At 43.1% G+C, this 19,842-nt stretch overlaps 1 protein-coding gene across 1 annotated transcript; it reads right to left on the bottom strand.

The window, feature by feature from the left end:
* Positions 1–261: 261 nt before the first annotated feature.
* wnt9a (wingless-type MMTV integration site family, member 9A) lies at positions 262–14,240 on the bottom strand. Its single transcript, XM_068749078.1, is given in 5 exon segments — positions 262–762; positions 2,712–2,974; positions 3,160–3,419; positions 14,030–14,211; positions 14,214–14,240. Coding segments are annotated over 5 exon segments (1,233 nt in total).
* Between the last annotated feature and the right edge of the window lie 5,602 nt (positions 14,241–19,842).

The following is a 19,842-nucleotide window of genomic DNA, read 5'->3' as shown; positions in this document are numbered from 1 at the left end:
GGTAAGAAAAAAGCTTGAGATGTCGACCCAGTTGTCTGAGTTTATTTGCCATCCGTAAACCACAAACACGGGGGGGGGGCACAGGAGCTCTGAAACCAAACCCACAGAAATCCCTCAAAGTGCTTCTTGCTTCTCCATCAACTCGCTCCTCTTTTTGTTTGAACACTGTTCCAACAGTGGAAGCAAACACTTGTTAAAGAACAAATTCACCTCTCTTCTTCAACAAGTCTTCTTTCGCTTGCTCCACTGATCCCGACTGATTTACCCTTTGCAAGTATAGACCTCTTCTCTCTGTGTGCACTGCTTGCATTCGACGTAGCAGCACCAACGCACCTGGCACTGGCAGGGGCGGGTCACCTCTCTGCTTTGAGTGTTATGGCCTCGCCCGCAGCAGATCGCATCGCAGTTCTTGTCCTTGTAGCATTTGCGGGCTGCCGTGCCTGATGAGTACTTGCTGGGCCTGCAGAAACTGGGGGAGTCCTCAATGTGGAGCAAGTCCATAGTGCGAGGAATCTGATCATTCAAGCCAGGCACGGGTTGTTGTTGTTGCTGCTGCTGCTGCTGACTCCGGCCGGTGGAGATCTCCACCTCCCCCGTGGCCTCGTTGGTGGAGCTTCCTACCTTGACGGAAGTCTCGTAGCGCTGCTTCAGCTGCTTGCCAATCTCATGGAAGGGCAGGAGCTGCCTCCAGCAGGTCTGGACGGTGCAAGAGCCTGACACACCATGACATTTACAGGTCGTCTCCACTCCGGCCTTGATTACCTGAATAGGAGACAATGCAATGCTGTTAAAGCCATGGAACTCTGAAGCTGTGCAATTAAATGACCCATTGTTTTATAGGCAACACTTCAAAGAGCTAAATTGCCTGAGTATGCTCGTGGTTGGTTGATTATGGTAGTTCAGTGGCTGATGAAGGGCTTCGGTGCTTTGTAAAATTACTATATTGATACCATTATGAAACACAGTCTTCATTTACTGCACGTGAACTTTCATCGGCATAAAATTTAGTCCAAGCCTTCATATGAAAGAGCCAGCGAATATTAGCAGGTAGGGCATTTTGACATGTAATTAAACTCAATAGCTGTTATTATAATAAGTGAGGGGTTGTTTTGCTCGGATAAACACATTCAGATAAGTAATCTATTCAAGCGCCTATGGGAAAGAGGAGACTGAGGACACTATCATAACAAACAGAGAATATGTCATGCAAACAGTAGGAATCAGGGAACGCAAAGTCTTCTTTTATATCAAATCATGCATAATTGTAAGTAAAACAGAGGTAGTCAGCAAAATAGACCACAACACTCCTTGACCTCTCAGCAGTCAGCCAAGCCTTCACTTCAGGATCAACCCTAAAGGCAGTATGTGTGTGAAAGCCAATGACAATAACAGGTTGTCTTCAGTCGAGTTTGGATCGCATCGACAGATTGTTTCTCAGAATGTGAAAGAGATCAAGAAACAAGAAGTACATATTTTATCGCATCAGCATATGTCATGAACAACATTTGATAGGTCAGTTCTCAATTGCCAAGGGGATACACGGGCTAGTAGATTCTGGTTTTGTCCTCCATGTGGGAGTTCATCCTGAAAGAAATGCGGTATACCTTACTGCAAATCACAAGAATGAACAAAAACAATGTTGTAAATCTTTTATCGCTAAGAAAATCTCTTGAGAAATTCTGTTTTGGAGAGCAAAGCAGAAAAGGAAGAGCCTGTGTTGGTCTTTTGGGAGTTTTTTTTTGGAAGCTTTTTGACGCCGCTATAATTGATTCTAAGACTCAAAAGAAGAGAATATGAGAAAAGCCGAGTAAAAGCAACAGATTCCAGAGCCTCAGTTTGCTTTGGCTTGACAGATTAAGACCCTTTTCTGCTTTTTATTTTACTATTAAATACCCGTCCAGGATGAAAAAAAACATATTTGCTCACCACAAACAATCGCTGAATTGAGCCAGAGCACAAATGAGAGTGGCTGCCTATCTAATCTGGGAGAGAAACCCAAATATTGACTAATGAGCACTTTCAGATTTCACCAAATTTGCAATGGCAATTACTTTAATCAGTTTAGGGTTTTTTTTCTTTCATTTATTTATTGATTTAGTCCTTTTTCCAGAGAAGCTTGCAACTCTGTGCTCTAATGCATATTAAATACCTCGTTGTTCATTCTAACCACATATTTGCCCAGTCAGTTTCGTCTTGGACCACATTCATTTACCAGTACTGTAATGTTTAAACTCCAGCATTGCAAAAACAAAACTATAGATATGGTTGTAGAGTGTATCTGGGATAAGGTACAACATGAATAAGCACTTCACATTTCTGTTTGTTGAAATAATTCTATGAAAGCCAGACCGCGTTATATTATCACAGCTTTCCCACCGTTTAACTGATTCGCTTTGGCCAATTAGCCGACATTTGTGTTTGACTCCGGCTGAACTTTGAACTCATTCAAACCTCTGATGAGTGTGTCCTGGGTTTTTTGTGTGTGTGTGTGTCTTTAACATTACTTTATTAACTAGCTAGATCATTGGCTCTCGATTTCACTTAAAATATATTTTCATTGAAATATTTTTCAACGAAATATTGCAGTATACATTTTGGCCCATAAATCCGATTGACCTAAATGATGCTCAAATTCTATAGCGCTGAGGAGAAGCAGAGAGTCTGCCAATAATCCTGCTTGTTTTATGACTACAAAATCACCTTCCACCAACCTTCGTGCCCACATTTGTGTTGTGCATGTCGACACGGGCTCGTAGGTCCTTGTTGGAGCGCTTGCCCAGGAAGTCTTTGACAAACTTGTTGGCATATTTGAGGTTGTCTCCACAGCCTCCCCATTGCCATGCCTTGCGGTTCTCAAGATCTGGGGCCTCGTCGCACGTGCAGCGCTCCATGCGTCCTGCACTGCAAGCTTTAGCCATAGCATGAGTCAGGCCTGCAGAGGAGACGGCATACAGGAAGGCTGTCTCTTTAAATCCTGGAAAAGAACATCAGAGTGTGACAAATGAGAGGCAGCATAAGAGAGCAAGGTGAATATAATTGTTCCACTAAATGTGCCTTTTAATTTTAGTTTTTTTTTTCTTCTTTAAGCACAAGGGCGCAAAATACACAGATATTTGTTTCCTCCAGATTTGTTGAATTTGAAAAGAGGAAAGCCCATACCTCTCTTTAGCATGTTGGCTCGGTGGCGCCCCTCCAAGGTACAGTTCCATCTCTCGAAGCGGAATTGATACTGGCATTCTAGGGCGCTCATGGTGATGGCCTCTCTCAGGGTCTCTGCCACGCCCGGGTCTCGTCTGCACATCCTCCGCTGCTTCTTTTCCAGTTTGAGCCGGTCGCACAGCTTGTAGTGGGCCCTGCCCACGTTCTCCTCGGGTAGAGAGTTCAGTGGAAGGATGGATAACGGTTCATTACCTGTCAACCTGGAAGGAACAGCCACACACACACACACACACACTAAGGTCAGTTTAAAACAGCAGACGGAGGGGGAGTGGATATATCTTGATAAAGATTCCAATAAAGCGCAGGATGCTGACCTTCCTGGATAAACAATGAGAGTTGAATAGATATACTACACAAACAGCAGAGGAAGAACTGCTGGAGCATATAAAGCTCAAAAAGTTTGGTTAATGTTCAAATAGATTCAGTGGTCCAGTGGTTAATGTTCAGGGGAATTCAACATTTACTGGTGATTGAGATCAGCCTCCAGCAGTGTGACGTTTCTACTGCGTGGATGAGTCGCCTTCTGTCGTAAGAAGTCCTGGTCCTTGTTTTAGATCTCACACGCTGACAAAGTCACAGAAAGAGGTGCTCACTGCTGACAATGCTGAGACACGATCATTCGCATTAAGTAATAAAGAATTCGGTTGATGTTTTAATATAATTCATGTCTGGTATATTATTTTGCATCTTTCTGATGAGAAGTGCATCGCCTGCGGCAGTGCTGCATTAATTGGTGTCTCCAAAATAAAAGTCCAGTATTCAGGATCTAAAAGCTGAAATGTATTTGGAAATAGAGCACGCGAACAAATCCATTCTAAACATGGCGTGGAGAACATGTGGCACGCTCGCTCACTTTCCATCACTTTATTTAAGGGAAGCGTAAATAAAAGACACAAAGCAGGGGCCGCCACAGAGCTGGTAAAAACCCATGACCAGCGTTCTGAGGTTGTGATGAAGAAAGCAGAGTATTGCTTTCAGAAACACACACAAGGGGACACGAATGTCAGCCTGTGACAATTTTGGTCACACCGACTGACAGAATTGGCACTGTGATTGTTCATTATGTGGAATTTCTGGCCTTCTTTTACACCCTTAGAGAGAAACTTAAGAATAAATGGATTTACAGAGCTCTCAAAAGCAAACGTCTTTGAGCCAATGCGCCTCTGCAGATGGACTCGGGACATTTGAAGACAGTTTTGAGCATTTAGGGTCACCATGCCCAAAAATACAGGATTCATACTTTTTATTTTGCTGTGGAGTGAAATGTTAATTTTTCATTACAAAGAAACAGCACATCTTTTCCGTCTTGAAAAAGGGGACAGGTGTTCTAGGTGGGTATGTAATAAAGTGCTATTATATGCTTTATGTTTTACATTGGACTTGGAAATGTTTTTACCATATTTATGAAATTCTTGTTCATCCCCTTTTTGCTTGTAAAATGTTCGCACAAAGCCAAATATATCATAATAATCATTTTAAAAAAAAGTCAAACCATAAGACTGTGAGGAGAAACCACAGCAGATGGGAATCATGCTGCATGGTTGGATTTAGTGTGGGAGAAATTATTCCCACAGTATTTTCATAAAGGTGCCACGAACCTACTGTACGTCCACACGGGTTTAGCTAATGTGCATCAAGCGTTGATCGCTCATCCGCCTGACTTACATTTTTGTATTCACCACCATTTCACGAAGAAGATTCCGTCACCGCTCACACTCACTTCACCCTCTTGAAGAAGGTCAGAGTAGTTTTTCAACAAGAGATTTGTTTTATCAAGTCCAACAACTGACTGAGACGTCCCCCCCCCCCCCCCCCCAGTGTCCTCAGCCCCATACCAGCGGACTTAATAGTTCACACATGCTGAAGCGTATTGCCTTTACAATGCATGCGCATGCAGCTTGGTTGAGAATCCAAACCAAAAAAGAAGGTCTTCAGGATTATCTGTCAGATTGGGTCAAATGGTTTCCTTGTTAAACATTATGTTTGCCTTTCCTTAACATGTCTGACAGCTATGAATTTTCAAATGGAAACCTGGCAAGCTGTGTCTTGATCGAGATTGCCGCTCCTCCCAACACACTTAGAAAGTAATAGAAATGTATGCTTCGAGGCGCACACAGTGATGCAAGCGCAACGCGGGAGAACCGCGTCCCTCTGTGAGCGGGTCACATTTTCCTCTTGTGTTGTTTTAGGCTTTGTTAAAATACGCTGCGTTAACAATGCCAAGGAAACATATTCCAAGTGCCAAAACAAACAACTGCGGCCGATCCAGTAGGTTACATGTGACTGACAACCGTTCCACGACATTTCTATGGCATGCGAGCAGTCAGGGATCGGATGATGGCGCCACGCGGAGTACCTGCCTAAGTAGGGAACAACGGCGCGGGGAATTAAAAATTATGCAAATCCATTATGTATTTTGGATTCACACTGCAGTCGTGTCTGGATAGAGGTCGAAATTTTGTACAATACATGGATTAGCGAAGAGGTTCAGTTCACAACCGGGGGTTTTAATTTACTTAATACCACCGACATGACACGTGCATTCCTCAGTGAGACATGCACAGCAACACGTCTCAGCGTCAAATCTTCCATAAGCCCACATGCCTGCCAAAACAAGAGACCATTAGAGTGACAGTCCTCAACTGTCTGTGTGACGTCCGCCTGTCTGAGACAAAAAGACGGTCTGAGCTTAGCTGGATCCAGGCCAAAGATGACACACTGATCACGGCGCTACTGTCTCTGTGGCCATTTCACACAAAGGAGCAAGTGTTTGTTGTCGCTCTGGAATGAATCTGCCTGCTCTTTTGAGTTCAAGAAATACATTTGAAGATCAGACACGTATTTGTTTTTTAGTTCAGCTACCTGCGATATCTCAGGTGAAATGAAGATCATTGTGATTTCAGGGGCCGGTTTCTGCCCGTGTTTTTGTTTGAGGTGTTGTTCGAGGTGTTGCGCGCAGCAACACCAATTACACACGTAATGCAACACCGACGTATAAAACTCATTATTATTCTATGTGAGGTGGGATCCTTGCTGATGTTTGCTCAGCTTTGCTTTTTCCATTCACACGCTTGCCTCGACGCACTCCTCGCAGACATCACCGGCCGGCTCTCACGCCGTGCCTCAGCCAGTGTCTCTTACTTAGGAACCCTGCAGTTTGTTTAGTCCTTTCTCGCTCTATCTGTCAGCGCCTCCCATTTCTTGTGACATTTGCTTTATGTACATTTTCCAATGCAGCGGGCTCAGTGAAAATGGCTCATTTCACACCGCAGAGGCTGGGCGTCCATCCCTGGAGGAAATCATTGACGAACGCTGAACCTTGCCATCATCACCCCCTCTCTGGCTTTACATTACAGTCCTGGAAGTCGCCTTCAGCTGCTCGTTCTTCACTGGCTTGGTATGTAAATAGTTAAGGGAGAGCAATAATACATAAACTCTTAGATAGTGGAAAACAGATTATCTCTGTTATTTACTTCCTTGGCCTAATTGAAACGCCCGCCCTGTGTATAAGGTGCAGACAGAAACAGCTTTGTCGCTGCTTGTGTTATTCAGATACTCATGCAGCCATATATAAACAATAGCTGTTCACCCCATCTGGGATAGATTAATCTCAAGGGCCTAAAACAGAACAAACAATAATTTTTTTTAGCAACAGGTCGCTCAGAAATAGATTAATTACCGGGTCTGGCTTTGAAAAGGGTTTTGATGAATCTAAGATTTCACCTCAGGCTCTAGAGAAGGGGGCAATTCTTGTTTTGAGACATTTTCGAGACATCACCTCATCTGAAAAATAAAGTGCAGGTTAATTAATACAAATATTCTGTTCCAGCTGGAGCCTTTGATGGGAGGATATAAATCAGGTCACTATTGTTGCTCACAGATCAGTTGGACTTCAGATTCGCCATCTGACGTCAATTAGAAATCATGTCATCACCACGTGGCTTATCCAACATAGAGAACTGAATTCCTTTTAACAATACATTTCAGTCCTCACGACAAGAAGAAAAAAACACATTCATTTACTTTTACACAATCCTGTCAAGATCATCACCTCTGTGTTTTCCAAAAAAGGCCGTCTCTCAATCACACAAACAGACGACCCAAGATGGTTTAGATACCGTGTTGTTTCCCAAATGTGGATGAATGAAGGCAGAAAAGCAGCCGAGTGTTTTGATGGTTTTCAGCCAATGTCTGTTCAACATCTTCATTCCACAAGATTAACAGGTGCTGGTTACGCCGGTGTGTGTAGTTGGCACACACACGCACACACACACACATACTTGCGTCTGTGCATATGGGCTCTTACTATAAGTCAAGACCTACAAAAGTGAGTCGTGGCTGAACACGCCCGGGAAGAAAAAGCACAAAACCCACAGTTTCTCCATCAGCCTGAACTTGCAGGTTGTGTGGTCTGGCATCTCCTGGACCCCCCCCCACAGACACACACACACTTTTCCTTCTTCTGCAAACTTCGCTACTCCCACTGGTCAATTAGTCTAAACGAATGCCAATCATTCCAGCTGGCTGTTGGGTCAAAACAAGCCCCTTTAGACATAACCGCTGTCTATCGACGTAGACGCCACAAAACTGACAGACAAGGGTGCGTGTCAGGTAACCGTTTTGACAAGCTCATCGGGGATCAATCTGTACATATTTCACAACATTAGCAGTTTTTGTTGGGGAATTAAATGCTTGAGCGCTCATCTCCATTTCTTTCTTGCTCCATTTTTTTTCCTCAGTGTGTTTAAAATGCTCCTTTCAGGGAGAAAAAAAAAAGTTGTTTTTTTTCTCAGAAATGTTGGATGAACTTCATCCAACCTACCCAAGTCCCATCTGGCATATCGCAGCCCGGGCCATGCCAGAGGTTGTAGGAATGTGTGAGGTGTTGTCCCTTTGGCCCACTCCAGCTCAAGCTGACAATGTGCTCTACAGCTTAAACGTGAATAATAATAAAAAATACAATAAAATGAATCCGTGTTAAATGACTTTTTGGTAAAGGGTCTCTCCAAGCTGTCGTCCAACTCCAAGAAATCCGAGTGAATTTTCTTGCCGTCAGCCAGAGTGGCATTGTTCATTCCCAAAGTCATTAAAACCAGGAATAGGGAAAAGATAAGATTAGTCACTGGTTGAAGGCACTGGGTGTCGGGTCTATTCCTAACGACAATTAAATAGCATGGCAAAACAGCAAAGTAGCATTGATTTAAGACTTTGTAAGTCTTTATTAATGGTGTAGTGACACATGGTGGGGATGTCATGTGACATCTGTAGGCGCGTAAGGGAGGAAAATCCCCTATCATGTATGACTTAACAGGATATGACCTCATGTTATATCATCTGCTGTCCCTTCTGGTTGTTTGTAACCCACACAGGCTGCATCAGACGACTCCCTTTAATTCTAGCCACTGAGTCAATTTCCTGAACATGTGCTCTCTTGACACTTTAAATATAAATGACATGTTCCATTAGACTTATTTATTCATTTCATTAATGCATTCTCCCTCAATACTTCTCCACCCAAAAAGCTGGTCGAGGAGGATTTTGCTTTTTTCAGGAGAAAAGCTACTGCTCAGTCTAAGGACTGCAAAACTCAGGTTTGGGAATGGGAGAATGGGACATTGGTAAGAGGTTTAACTGCTATGTGAGGACTCAAGGCTTCTAAGGTCAGCAGCTCGGCTATAGTCACTGTGTGACTGGCACAGATTGGGCATGCAGCAGTGTCCACATGACTCCCCTGTTCTAGCCTACACCATGGCACAGAGCAGCCCTGTACCAGCACACCGACGCACCAAACACATTCAGGAACACACACTCGACTCTGCTTTCACCGGTTCACACATGCTGACACAAGAGCCAGACTACAGTAGATCGGTGGGAGAGGGGAAAACTGGTTGACTAGAAACTTGGCGATTCCACAAAACAAGATATCGACAGTAAAACAGTAATACAATTTGTATTACACCGGGCAAAAACCACTTCTGGGAATAAACCGACCATGCAAAGTCAAACCGCAAAATCCAAACCAAAACAGTAGCTATTTGGAATCGCACACGGCTCAGTAACTACAAATTGCTGAGTTAACTGACCATCATTTTACTCTCACTCTTGAAAGATTAGTTGTTTCCTGAAAGGCCTGCAGAGCACAAATATCTAACCATTGCTATGGGTGCTAAAGTTCATTTATTTGTAGATAAGTCTCATCTGACAAATATTCCTTTGCCACGAGCTTCTGTGCACATTTATTGATGTGGGTGATGAAGTTTGACTATTGACATCTGACTAGTGAATAAGACAACAGCCCCCAGTCAAATGTCCTGCAAATTAAATCCGAGTGAATATCGTCTGCTATGTCAGTATGCAGCACTTCTGACTAGGTCCACAATCAAACTCATGCTCAGGCTTTAGGAACAAATATGCCATTCAGCACAAACCTATATTAGCCTTTATTATAACACTCTTTCAGCTAACACATGCATAAGTGCATGTCAGGTCATTCCTCTATAGACATTTGTTTATGCGTGATGGGTTCCTGTTAAACTGCAGTAAAAGTCTAACCTTTTAGACATGGTTGACTTTCTTTAATTGTTCATGAAAAACCAGGAAGAGAAAAAAAACGCCTGTGGCCAAGGATGGAAAACACAGGACATAGCGGTCACACTAACTAGCATCATCTCATCAATGGGCCTCGACCACTCAAAGTATATTGAGCCTATATTAGTTTTTCATGTCTACAGCTTCATCTGCAAAGATCATCATGCATGTACAGTTTTACCAACAAGAGTTTCCCTCAATGGGCGTTTCCTTCCCATATCTTCTGATTGATTGTCCACCAATGATGTGCACAGCTGACTAGTGGGGGAGAACTAGGAAAACCAAATAGGCCTTCGCTGTGGTCTTTTTTTGGCATGCAACCAACACAGTAAGTCCTTATGATGTGAGCAAGTTTAAAAACTTTAGCAAACCATGTAATCTACAAAAATAGTCACCAAACAAACATGTTATTATACATTATGAGCCCTGCAATGTCCGACAAACCATGGAGCCTTCATCGAAAAGGTCTGCAATTTGATGATTCAACCTGTAAAATGAACCGTGGCACTAAGCGTTGCTTCGTTTAGAGAGGACATGATATCCTGTGCAGAGAGGTGCATTTGTTCACTGCAAGCCAAAGTTGAAAAGCCCTTCGTCATGCAGGCTGACCACAGCTCAGCGTATTGGAGCCATTTTCCATTCCAAAATTATTTTTACACATACTTGGCTGTCTTTACATTAGATGTTTTCACATTTCATTTCCCACTCTCCTACTGTTACACAAAAAGGTCACCAAGTGTTGACTGAGGGCCGTCCGGCACCGCCAGAAGGCTCTGCACCACCCTGTGGCACCCACAGGCACTGCAGGGCTTGTCGACGGCGATGTGACACTGCAGGGAGCTCAAAGCAAAGCGAAGTCTTAGCTCAAAATCCAGATGTATCACAGATAAATAGAAAGAAAACAGTCTATTATCTAAACCTCCAGGTATGCGTGATTTCACTGCACTACGCAGTCAGCGCTGAAAGAATCCTATCTTCTTGGCTCACGGTAAAGTGATACCCTTTGAGGTGTGGCTATAGCCACAGGATATCCTATGAAGTTGGGAAATCCCTCCATCAACGGTGCTCCCCGCCCTATGTACGTCAGGGATAATCAGTCCTTAAGGCCTGGTAATGAGACGCCTGCCACCACTGTCTGCCATACAACGCCAGCCTGAGCCCACACCAACGCTGCTCTCCTAATGAGTGGTAATCACCCAGCAGCTGCCCGCAAACCGCCGCAGGGATGCCGGCACGCACATGAGGCGGGCAAAACCAGCAGACAGCAGGGGGGAGAGTGAAGGGAACCAAAGGAATTTTTTACATGGAGCGGCTTAAAAAAAACACCTTGCAACATTTCTCCAGTGAGAAATGAGCCTCCTTTAAGTTTTAAATCACCCAGGAACTAATTCAGCAGTGTGATAAAAAAAAAAAGAAGCTTTTACTGCCACAAACGGAAAAATAACTCATCTTCAGTAAATGTACACACATCCCATTTGTTATCCTGTTGTTTTTGGCGTGCTGCCTCCCCTAATGGGGAGCATGAAAACAATACCATCTGAGAGGGCATACGCTCTGCTGCTGAAGTGACCTGATGACAGAGCCCTTAAGGATATTGCAGTGATTAAACAGCAAGCAATAGCAACCACTAAATGTCCTTCTTCCGGATGCTGTGGTGCCTGTGTGATTGGTAAAAGCTATAGTTGCATGGCTGTGGTCAGTCTTCCTGTATATGTCGCACAGGAGTTAAATAAAGACAAACTCTTGACTCAGTGTTAGGACTTGCATTCTGAACAGTTTACAAGACCGCAGAATGTCATGCCTTTGACCAGAACTCAGATTTAAACAGCAGTTGTCTAAGCAAGTGCTCTCTGAGACCTGATGGGGTCAACTCAACAAAGAAATTGCTTCCTCCTCTCATCCCGACAAGGCGCCATAACCTTTTTAGTCAGGTACATCTCTGGTTCAAACTCCAATGATAACGGATTTAGGGAAAAGCAGCACCTGCCGCAAGAGGCTGAGGAAATTAAAATGAACGCTCACATTTTTGTGGCAAAGGATGACAATTTAAGCGGGTGCTTGGCTACGCCAGGAATCCCACCCCACCCTCTGCTGCGCAGACTATGGGCAGGAGAGATTGTGTTTATGTTACACTTACGCTCCACCGCACTCTGGAAATTGGGTATGCAACATTGACCCTCTATTTTGAGTAAATCAGTCCCGAAGAGGCCCTAGGATGCCTCATGCTCATGGAATATTTGTTTGAACAGTGGAAGGAAGTCATGCAGCAGGGCAGTGCTGGAGTGTCACCAGTGTAGAGTTTCTGGGACACGGGCCAAGGGGCACTCACATTTTTGTATCTGTATCACCTGAGCAGGATATTTCACTCTGCTCCGTGTTTCTAAGCTGTAAAGGTGAAATCGTTCACTGATACTCATTCATATTCAGTCAGAAGATGTTATGACGCTCTATACGCTTCAGACAGATAACAGTCAAGTTCTAATTAAATTAATATATTGGGACCAGTAAGACTGATCAGCCCTGAAACCCTCTGGCTGCTAAAGGTAGCGCAGCTACAGGGAGGGGAGGCTGAAACAAAGAGCCAGGTTATATTTGTCCTGTTAATGCAACAGTTAATGCACTTATACTTGATGTGTGCACATGCATTACCTATGATGGGAAGGGCTGAGAAATTCATACTATAAAAGGCCATTGCAGATGGCCCGGGTCGGGTTTGCGTCATTCAGCGAGTCGCATGCTTGTGCAACACAAGAGAAAACATTTACCGAGAAAATCTGTCAAATCCAGTTTGATACCGAGAAGATTTGTTTGCTGCATCAGTGCTGGGTTTCTATTCAACTGGGAGAAGGTACAACCTTCCAACAGTCCTTAGACAAGCAGGGCCCGAGGAGACGCTTCCTGTGCTCTGTTACAGGTTCACAACAGTTCCCGGGTCGCCTAACACTCTTGGATCGTGCACAACACTCATGCCAAGCGTAAATTTGACTATTCTGGGAAAGATTCAAAAGTCATCATTCAAGTCTACTGAGACATTTATCTCAGCCAACAACTCTCATCAATATTTAGATCTAGCACAAACAAAAAGAAAAACTGTTTTAAATTCTGTTCTGTCCATTCCCAAATGTCACTTCTGGCGGTTTTAATTTTAAATTCTTTATGCGCTCTTCAGCTCCAGGAGAAACATGGCTGCGCTTCCCACCTGACACGATGACCTCATTGAGTGACCTTGACTTTCATGCAGGGTCGTTCTTGCACAACAACAACAACAAAAAGTTAAATTCATGTGAGCTCCACCAACCGGAGTTCAGTGCGTGGAGGTCATCGTGGGCCAGACTTAAAATCCAAGGCTTTCCCTGTGAATGACAGACGCTCTTCCTAAATGAAACATAATTGTGTTTATAAAAATGATTTGTGAAACCCAAAAGTTTTCAAATTGATTTCTTAGCACGTGTTCCAAGTCATTTTTTTTTTAAGTTGTTGGAGGCAGCAGCTGAAAAAAAAAAAAAAAACAGCTCCCTTCCAGAGTTGTGTGATGTTTTTGCTGGATGGGGGGATTTTTCTGTGCAAGCTGAGCAGACGTTTCGGCCACCGGTTCAGTCAGTCATATTGCTTTATTGTTACCAGCTGTTGAGTCTGGGGCATTACGCACTCACCTTTCTCTCCACGGCGGGTTTCAAAGTCGACAAAAAGGACTTGATTTTACAAGAGTATCAAGAAAATAATCACCCGGCCGCTACCTGCAGGGCTTCATTTATGTACGGCGCGCGATGGCGCAATTAATTGTTAGATATAATAAGGGTTAACTCTCAACTTAATTCCTCGGTCGAGCATTCCTCCTTGTAATGGATGCTGGTTTTATGGACTGAGATACCTGCTGACCCTGCTTCTGACACACACACACACAACGTTTAATCGCAAACAGCTTACACGAGAAGACAACCTGCTGCAGCCTCCAGCTGTGAGGCCGCTGCGCTCTGCGCGCGGCGCGCTGCGCAACTACACCGCCCGCATTGACCCGCAATTATCACAGAAATAAAAACAACTCATCGGGATCGACGAGACTGATTGTGACTTTGATTCACTTGTAATAAAACAAAAACAAATTCAAAGTGAGTTGAAACAGACGAAAGTAGTCGTTACCTGTTTCACAGGTATGTCCGCGAACCAATCAAATCAATGAAAGCAGCATCACGGCACCCGTTTGCCTTGTTTCAGCCCTTACCCGAAATATGCTGCGGTTGGTCCAGGCAAGTTGAGAAGACACACTAAAACTGTGATCGATAACCATCCCAGGAGTAGGTGTCCATCCAGCATTTTGCTGCGGCTCCAGGGCAGATCATTTCGTTTCTCCTGAGTAGCTGTGTAAAATCCCTTGTTGAACGTTCAACACTTCTTATAGCCGACTGAGAGGAGCTGCACTGCGCTCCTCCCATCATGAGAGAGAGAGAGAGAGGGAGGGAGAGCGAGCGAGAGGGGCAGGAGGAGAGTTATAGGGCAATGCATAGCTGGAGTGATTCATATAGTAACTCAGATTTCATGCAGAGAAGTCTTCTCAGTTGTCTTCATTAGAGACAACTTGTGTGAGTTTCTGCTGTTGAGGCGTGCTGTTGTGAGTGTGTGTGTGGGGGGGGGGGGGGGGGGGGGGGGCTGCCAGCAGGGACCAGGGGGAAGGAAAAAGTTAGGGAAATACCACAAAAAGAAATTAATCTTATAAATGTGATGTGTGTTATCATAATATTGAATGTATACATTTGTCTGTAAGGCTTACAGTGTAAGACCTCTGTCCCCGACACAAACCCTGATATGCAGGCAGACGGACTATAAAGGTAATTATAGATGTATTAATAAATGTTTTTGCAGGCAGTGAGTGCATTTTTTTTTATCTAACTCTGACCAAATGGGGAGCATAAACATATGGTGGGGGCTCTAAGCATATACAAGTTTATGAACGCCATTTATTTAAATGCCTCTAAATCCTTGAGTTTATTTCTAGAAGATAAAATCCTGAATTTACACACAACACAATATTGTAATGCTATAACTCTAAATACACTGATAATCACGTATGTCATTATTTAAGAAAGAACAATGTGGTTTAATTATATTTTGCATAAAAAAATTATATTTGTTTAAACTTACTCAAGAACATTTGATTACACTCATAAAGTTCCAATGACATTCTAATAAACATAAATACTTGCGTGCAGTAGTTAAACTGGATGTTTGTAGAATAGCAATATAAAGCTATACGTTGCTATTCTACAAACATCCAGTAGAGATTGACATGCTGACTGCTTGAGATGCCAGTGACTTTGCACCCACACAGGAAAAATGTGCTTTCTAAAATATGAAGCATTTTGTTATCCATTAAACAGTCGATCTGCATAAGCAGTTAAAATCAGCTCCACCTGAACCAGCTGCAACTTTAAACTGGGTTCACTCACAATGCTTTAACTTTTGCCAATCATAGCACATTTTTACACATTTACCACTTTGGCTGCATTTTATGGAAGGGTTTACTCACAATAATGTTGCACATATCTGTATCACATACCACATCTGTGTCGATTTTATCAGTCAAACAGGCGCTGGAGAAAAGGTTCCATGTTTTGTAGGATTTTGGTTAAAAATTGTCTGCTTAAGTTAAATATCAGTCGGTTCCTGCCTTTGGCTAGACAAAGCTTTAGGTCCCGCTAAACCGCAGCACCGAGGTGAGTTCAGCTGCACACTGCAGCCGATTTCACAAGAGCTGAAGGAAACCTTTATCACTTTGCAAAATAATCTTTCGAGTGCCGTAAATCAATCGACAAACAATCAATCAACCTGACAAGTGATCCGGATCCTTTGGCAGGCCTGCTCTTGAAAAATATTTACGCTTTCTTTATGCATTTGGTTGTGCAAGATTGCCAAAAATGTTTAGTTATTGTCAGCTCTCGGACATAAGAACGCTAGCAGAAAGTTACATGTGTGCAAACTACTTAGATTAACATTCACTGCAGCAGCGCTTCATTTCATTCAATAGTAGATAGAAGACAAAGGTTGATATAATTTGTTTTAATGTGTTATTGGATTTTAAAACGGATGACAATCTTCTCTTTTCACTGGCATGGAAGCAAAATATCTACATTCATTCTGAGGTTAAGGCACTGAGGACTGTCGGAGATCTATTGATTACATCCACCTCTACATTTGTAAATAATATCCAGCTGAGAATGTCTTCAGCCAGCGACAACCCTTCATAACCCCTGTGTAAACACCTTTCAGTGGCTCAGCTGCCACCTGACAGCTTTTGTGTCCGCACACACCTTGAATTCTGGCACGTAGCGAGGGAGAGGTATCTGAACTTGGGAATGATCCAGTTTATTTCTTTTTATTCTCTAAACGTGGGGAGCACTGCTGCCAGAATTTGGGATGAAGTCTATTCATTCCCATTGTCAAACAACATCCAGCCTGCTCACCACAGATCAGCCACAGATGGGCCTCGGAGAGCCAAGTTTCAGAGTAGTGTGTGTGTGTAAACAGAACAACACCTCATAATAGAGATTAAGAGTGAACAAACTTGTAATTATGGTAGCATGTTTTGCATGTTATTTGATTGATATAATCAGATCAGATCACTGAGTATTCGGCACTTGTGCGCCATTATCTGAACATAAGTGAACATGACAGGTTGATTTGCTGCTTTGTGGAGCGCCGTTTAAAAGCCGAGTTTGACATATTGGGGAATATTGGTTATTTGGTTTCTGGCAGATGGAATGATGAGAAGATTGAAACCACATATCTGTCATATATCTGTTGACAAGGCTACCTTGGAGAGATAGTTTGCTTATTTTAGCTGGAAGACTGAAAGCAGATGGAAACAGGTAGTCTGGCTTTTTAATCACAGTAAAACAAACATGTTGGCTCGTGCACCAAGACATTTAGATAGCTCGTTGCCTCAGACAGACCTAGGATGGCTGTTTCTGTCTTTAGGTTAAACTCCCAAGCTTCCTATTTAGCACACGCGAGGGCAGCATTGATCATTGATTCACGTCTCCTCCTTAGCAAGAAAGGAAGTCAAATCATTTCCCAAAACGGGGAGCGATTCCTTTACTATCTGCATGTGTAATCCTATAGATTTATGTGATGTTCCAGAATATTTTTTTAATTTCCTGACATGTGCTCAGAAAAACGAAGCAATCCTCTGCATAACTCTGGGGGAAATGGCAAATTGATGTTTTTACTTTTTGGGTTTTAATAAACTCAGATTAAGGATGATCTCAGTCTTTGAGTTTAGGTAAACGGACAGCTCCTGCCTTAATTTGAATTGGCAGATATGAAATTGGTATTTGAGTCGTGCTGCGTTTAAACTCAAGTTCAACGCGGTTTCAACGATTCACGAAGGTGAGTGAATAAAAGCACAGGAAGGCACTCTCTCTCCTTTTTTTTAACCATTATCTCCTAGTCAGTCATTCTTAAAGGGCAGTTTTTAAAAAGCCTATAGGTCTCTACTAAGGAGCCTGCTTTTTGATAACACCTGGTTTTAAGCAGATCAGCCTGAGGGTTTGTCGCTACATGACAAGAATGGACACTAATCCCGAGCAATGCCCACTGGTTCTACATGTCTCTTGAGTGGGATAATTGATTCCCACACCCTTCTTAAAACACACTCGCCGCCCCCACCCCCTTCTCAGACCAGGCAACCAAGGAAATAGTGCTTGTTTCATTCTGGTGCCAAGGGAACATAGCTGTGAGGACAAAAGCACTTTTTTCCCCTCCAAGGCTTCTACGAGGGTTTAACTGAGGGCTGCAGTAAGTGTTGTAGGTGGTTGTGGAAATGTGTTCGGTAACAGACACTAATTTCACTGCTGTCTGCCGTTACTACTTTACTCACCTTTACTATTTGCTGTCTCTCTGATTATCTCTCAGAAGCGCGCTGACAAATGAACAACATGCATTTGTACATGTTCATATTTTACATCATTCTGAAAATAGCAATATCACATTTCTAGGAGAATGTCACTCAAGTAACAGTGTAGAAAAGTCAACAATGTTTTAGCTCCAAGTGTGGCTAGAATACCGAGTTCAGATTAGAGTGTTAGTCTGCAGTGTTACATTTCGTCGCAATTACAATGAGGTTCCTTTGGGCTTTGAGGTTAGTCTGTGGCCCGGCGATTGAAATGAGATGGAATGCGCTATGGGATGTTGAAGAAGTTTGGAGTATTTCCTCAAAAGTATTAATCTCCTAAACTGCATTGAAAACACTTCAATGTGTGGAATATATAGTATAGCTAATATTATGTGCATGTCCCCTTTAGTTTGGAAAATAAAAACAAGATATCTAGAAGAAGAAGAAAATCCAAGAAGTGATTTTATCTCCTTCAAATGTAATATAAATTACAATATTGCATTATACTTAAAAAATAATAATAATAATTTTGAGTCAAGATCAAATATTACATTCCTCCTCCCTCTCCTCAGAGTCATATGTATTAGCCTTGGTCTGACCTTGTCTTGATATCACATCCCCGGAGAGGAATGTAAATCGTATCCGTCCAGTCCCAACCCAGTTACCACCAAACTCCTCTTTCTCACCACCCCTACTCCGTTGCAGGGCCACATGATCTTTTCCATGTTCCAGACATAATTTGTGGCTTAGGTTTGGAGGCTGACGGTGCGTCTGCGCCACTCTGCTGTCTCAGGCGTTGGGCGCAACATGTGCAGCAGTCCTCGGGATCAGGGGATGGAAGGGTAGCTGTTATTTTTAAAATCTTGGTAAAACGATGTGCTGTTTTAACTGCATGACAGTTGGTAAAGAGCTCAGAAGTGGCAAATTAATGCATTTAAAAGAAGCTTAAAAGAGAGCAAGTAGCAAAGAAAAAATATACAATTAAAAATAATTGAGATTAAAAAAAACATACCAGTAAGGCGTCATTAATGCTCAGTAATGCTTACTACATTTACTTTGTGCACAGAAACCAAAACAGCAACTACAGAGTTTAAAGTTGGACCATCACACTCTCAGAAAACACCCAAATTTAATCCCAGTGCTTCATTTGTGGCATGTAACCGAAGGTTCATGCACATTTTCTAGTGAAGTGTTATGACATACTTGAGCCAAATTATATGCGAGCATGTGGCGGCTTGTCCTTTCTTGAAAGTGTTTAAGTAGGCACAACTAAGCTGCTGCTGTTGTTTAACTAGGGGAGGAATATCTATGATGTAAATTGAGGCGGTTGCCCGTGGGCACCAAAAAAATGATTTGTCATTTGAAAAATCATCTTCACAAAAAAGCATTTTTTTGTGTGTGTTTATTTCAAAAATACGTTTCACCATTGGCCGACCGCTTTGCTAACTTAAGCCTTAAGCCTTCCAAACGATGACAATGATATCTGACATTAATACCAAACTGCAGTCGACAAAGTCTTTTGTTGGTAAAGCTGCATTATGGAACCTGCTGGTATCCCAGCAACCCCTGAAACACTCTGCTCGAATGGTGTTTATAGAATTATAATTTGTTATTTATCCTTGAACAAACAGAGCCACCGACCCAGGTTCACTTCACCTCGCTGGAGAAATCATCTACAATGACACAGTCTCAACAGTAAAAGTAGCGACACGTGTGGAGTTCGAGCCAGGAAAGTGCAGGTTGCTGCGCAAAGACAGACGGCGTGGTACATGTGCAGTGAATGGCTTGTGCTCCTGACCAGCAGGTAGTGTTGATGGAACGATCTGCTTTGCTTAGCGTTAATTTAACAAGACCCAGTCCAGCTGAGCAGCTGCAGTCAGCGCAACCTCCCCCTCAACTGACCGGCATCCAGGCTGACCCACAGAAAAGATGTCATGATGGGGGGGGAATAAGACCAGAGAAGAAGAGCCTGGAGGACGGCGGAGAAACTCAGCTTCTCCTTAGAGGACAGGACAATCCTGGTGCAGCACACAGGAATGTTCCTGCACCGTAAGCTGCATTTGTGTCGTCTTGTTTTCTACGCCTCTGGACTTTTGGGCCTTTAGCTCAATGTGTGACCTCAGACCGACGCCACAATCTGCCGTCGC

This window comes from Brachionichthys hirsutus, chromosome 15 (assembly GCF_040956055.1).
Source record: "Brachionichthys hirsutus isolate HB-005 chromosome 15, CSIRO-AGI_Bhir_v1, whole genome shotgun sequence".
Classification (NCBI taxonomy): domain Eukaryota; kingdom Metazoa; phylum Chordata; class Actinopteri; order Lophiiformes; family Brachionichthyidae; genus Brachionichthys; species Brachionichthys hirsutus.
Note: the sequence above shows the minus strand (reverse complement) of the source record. Positions and strands in the feature narration are given on the sequence as shown.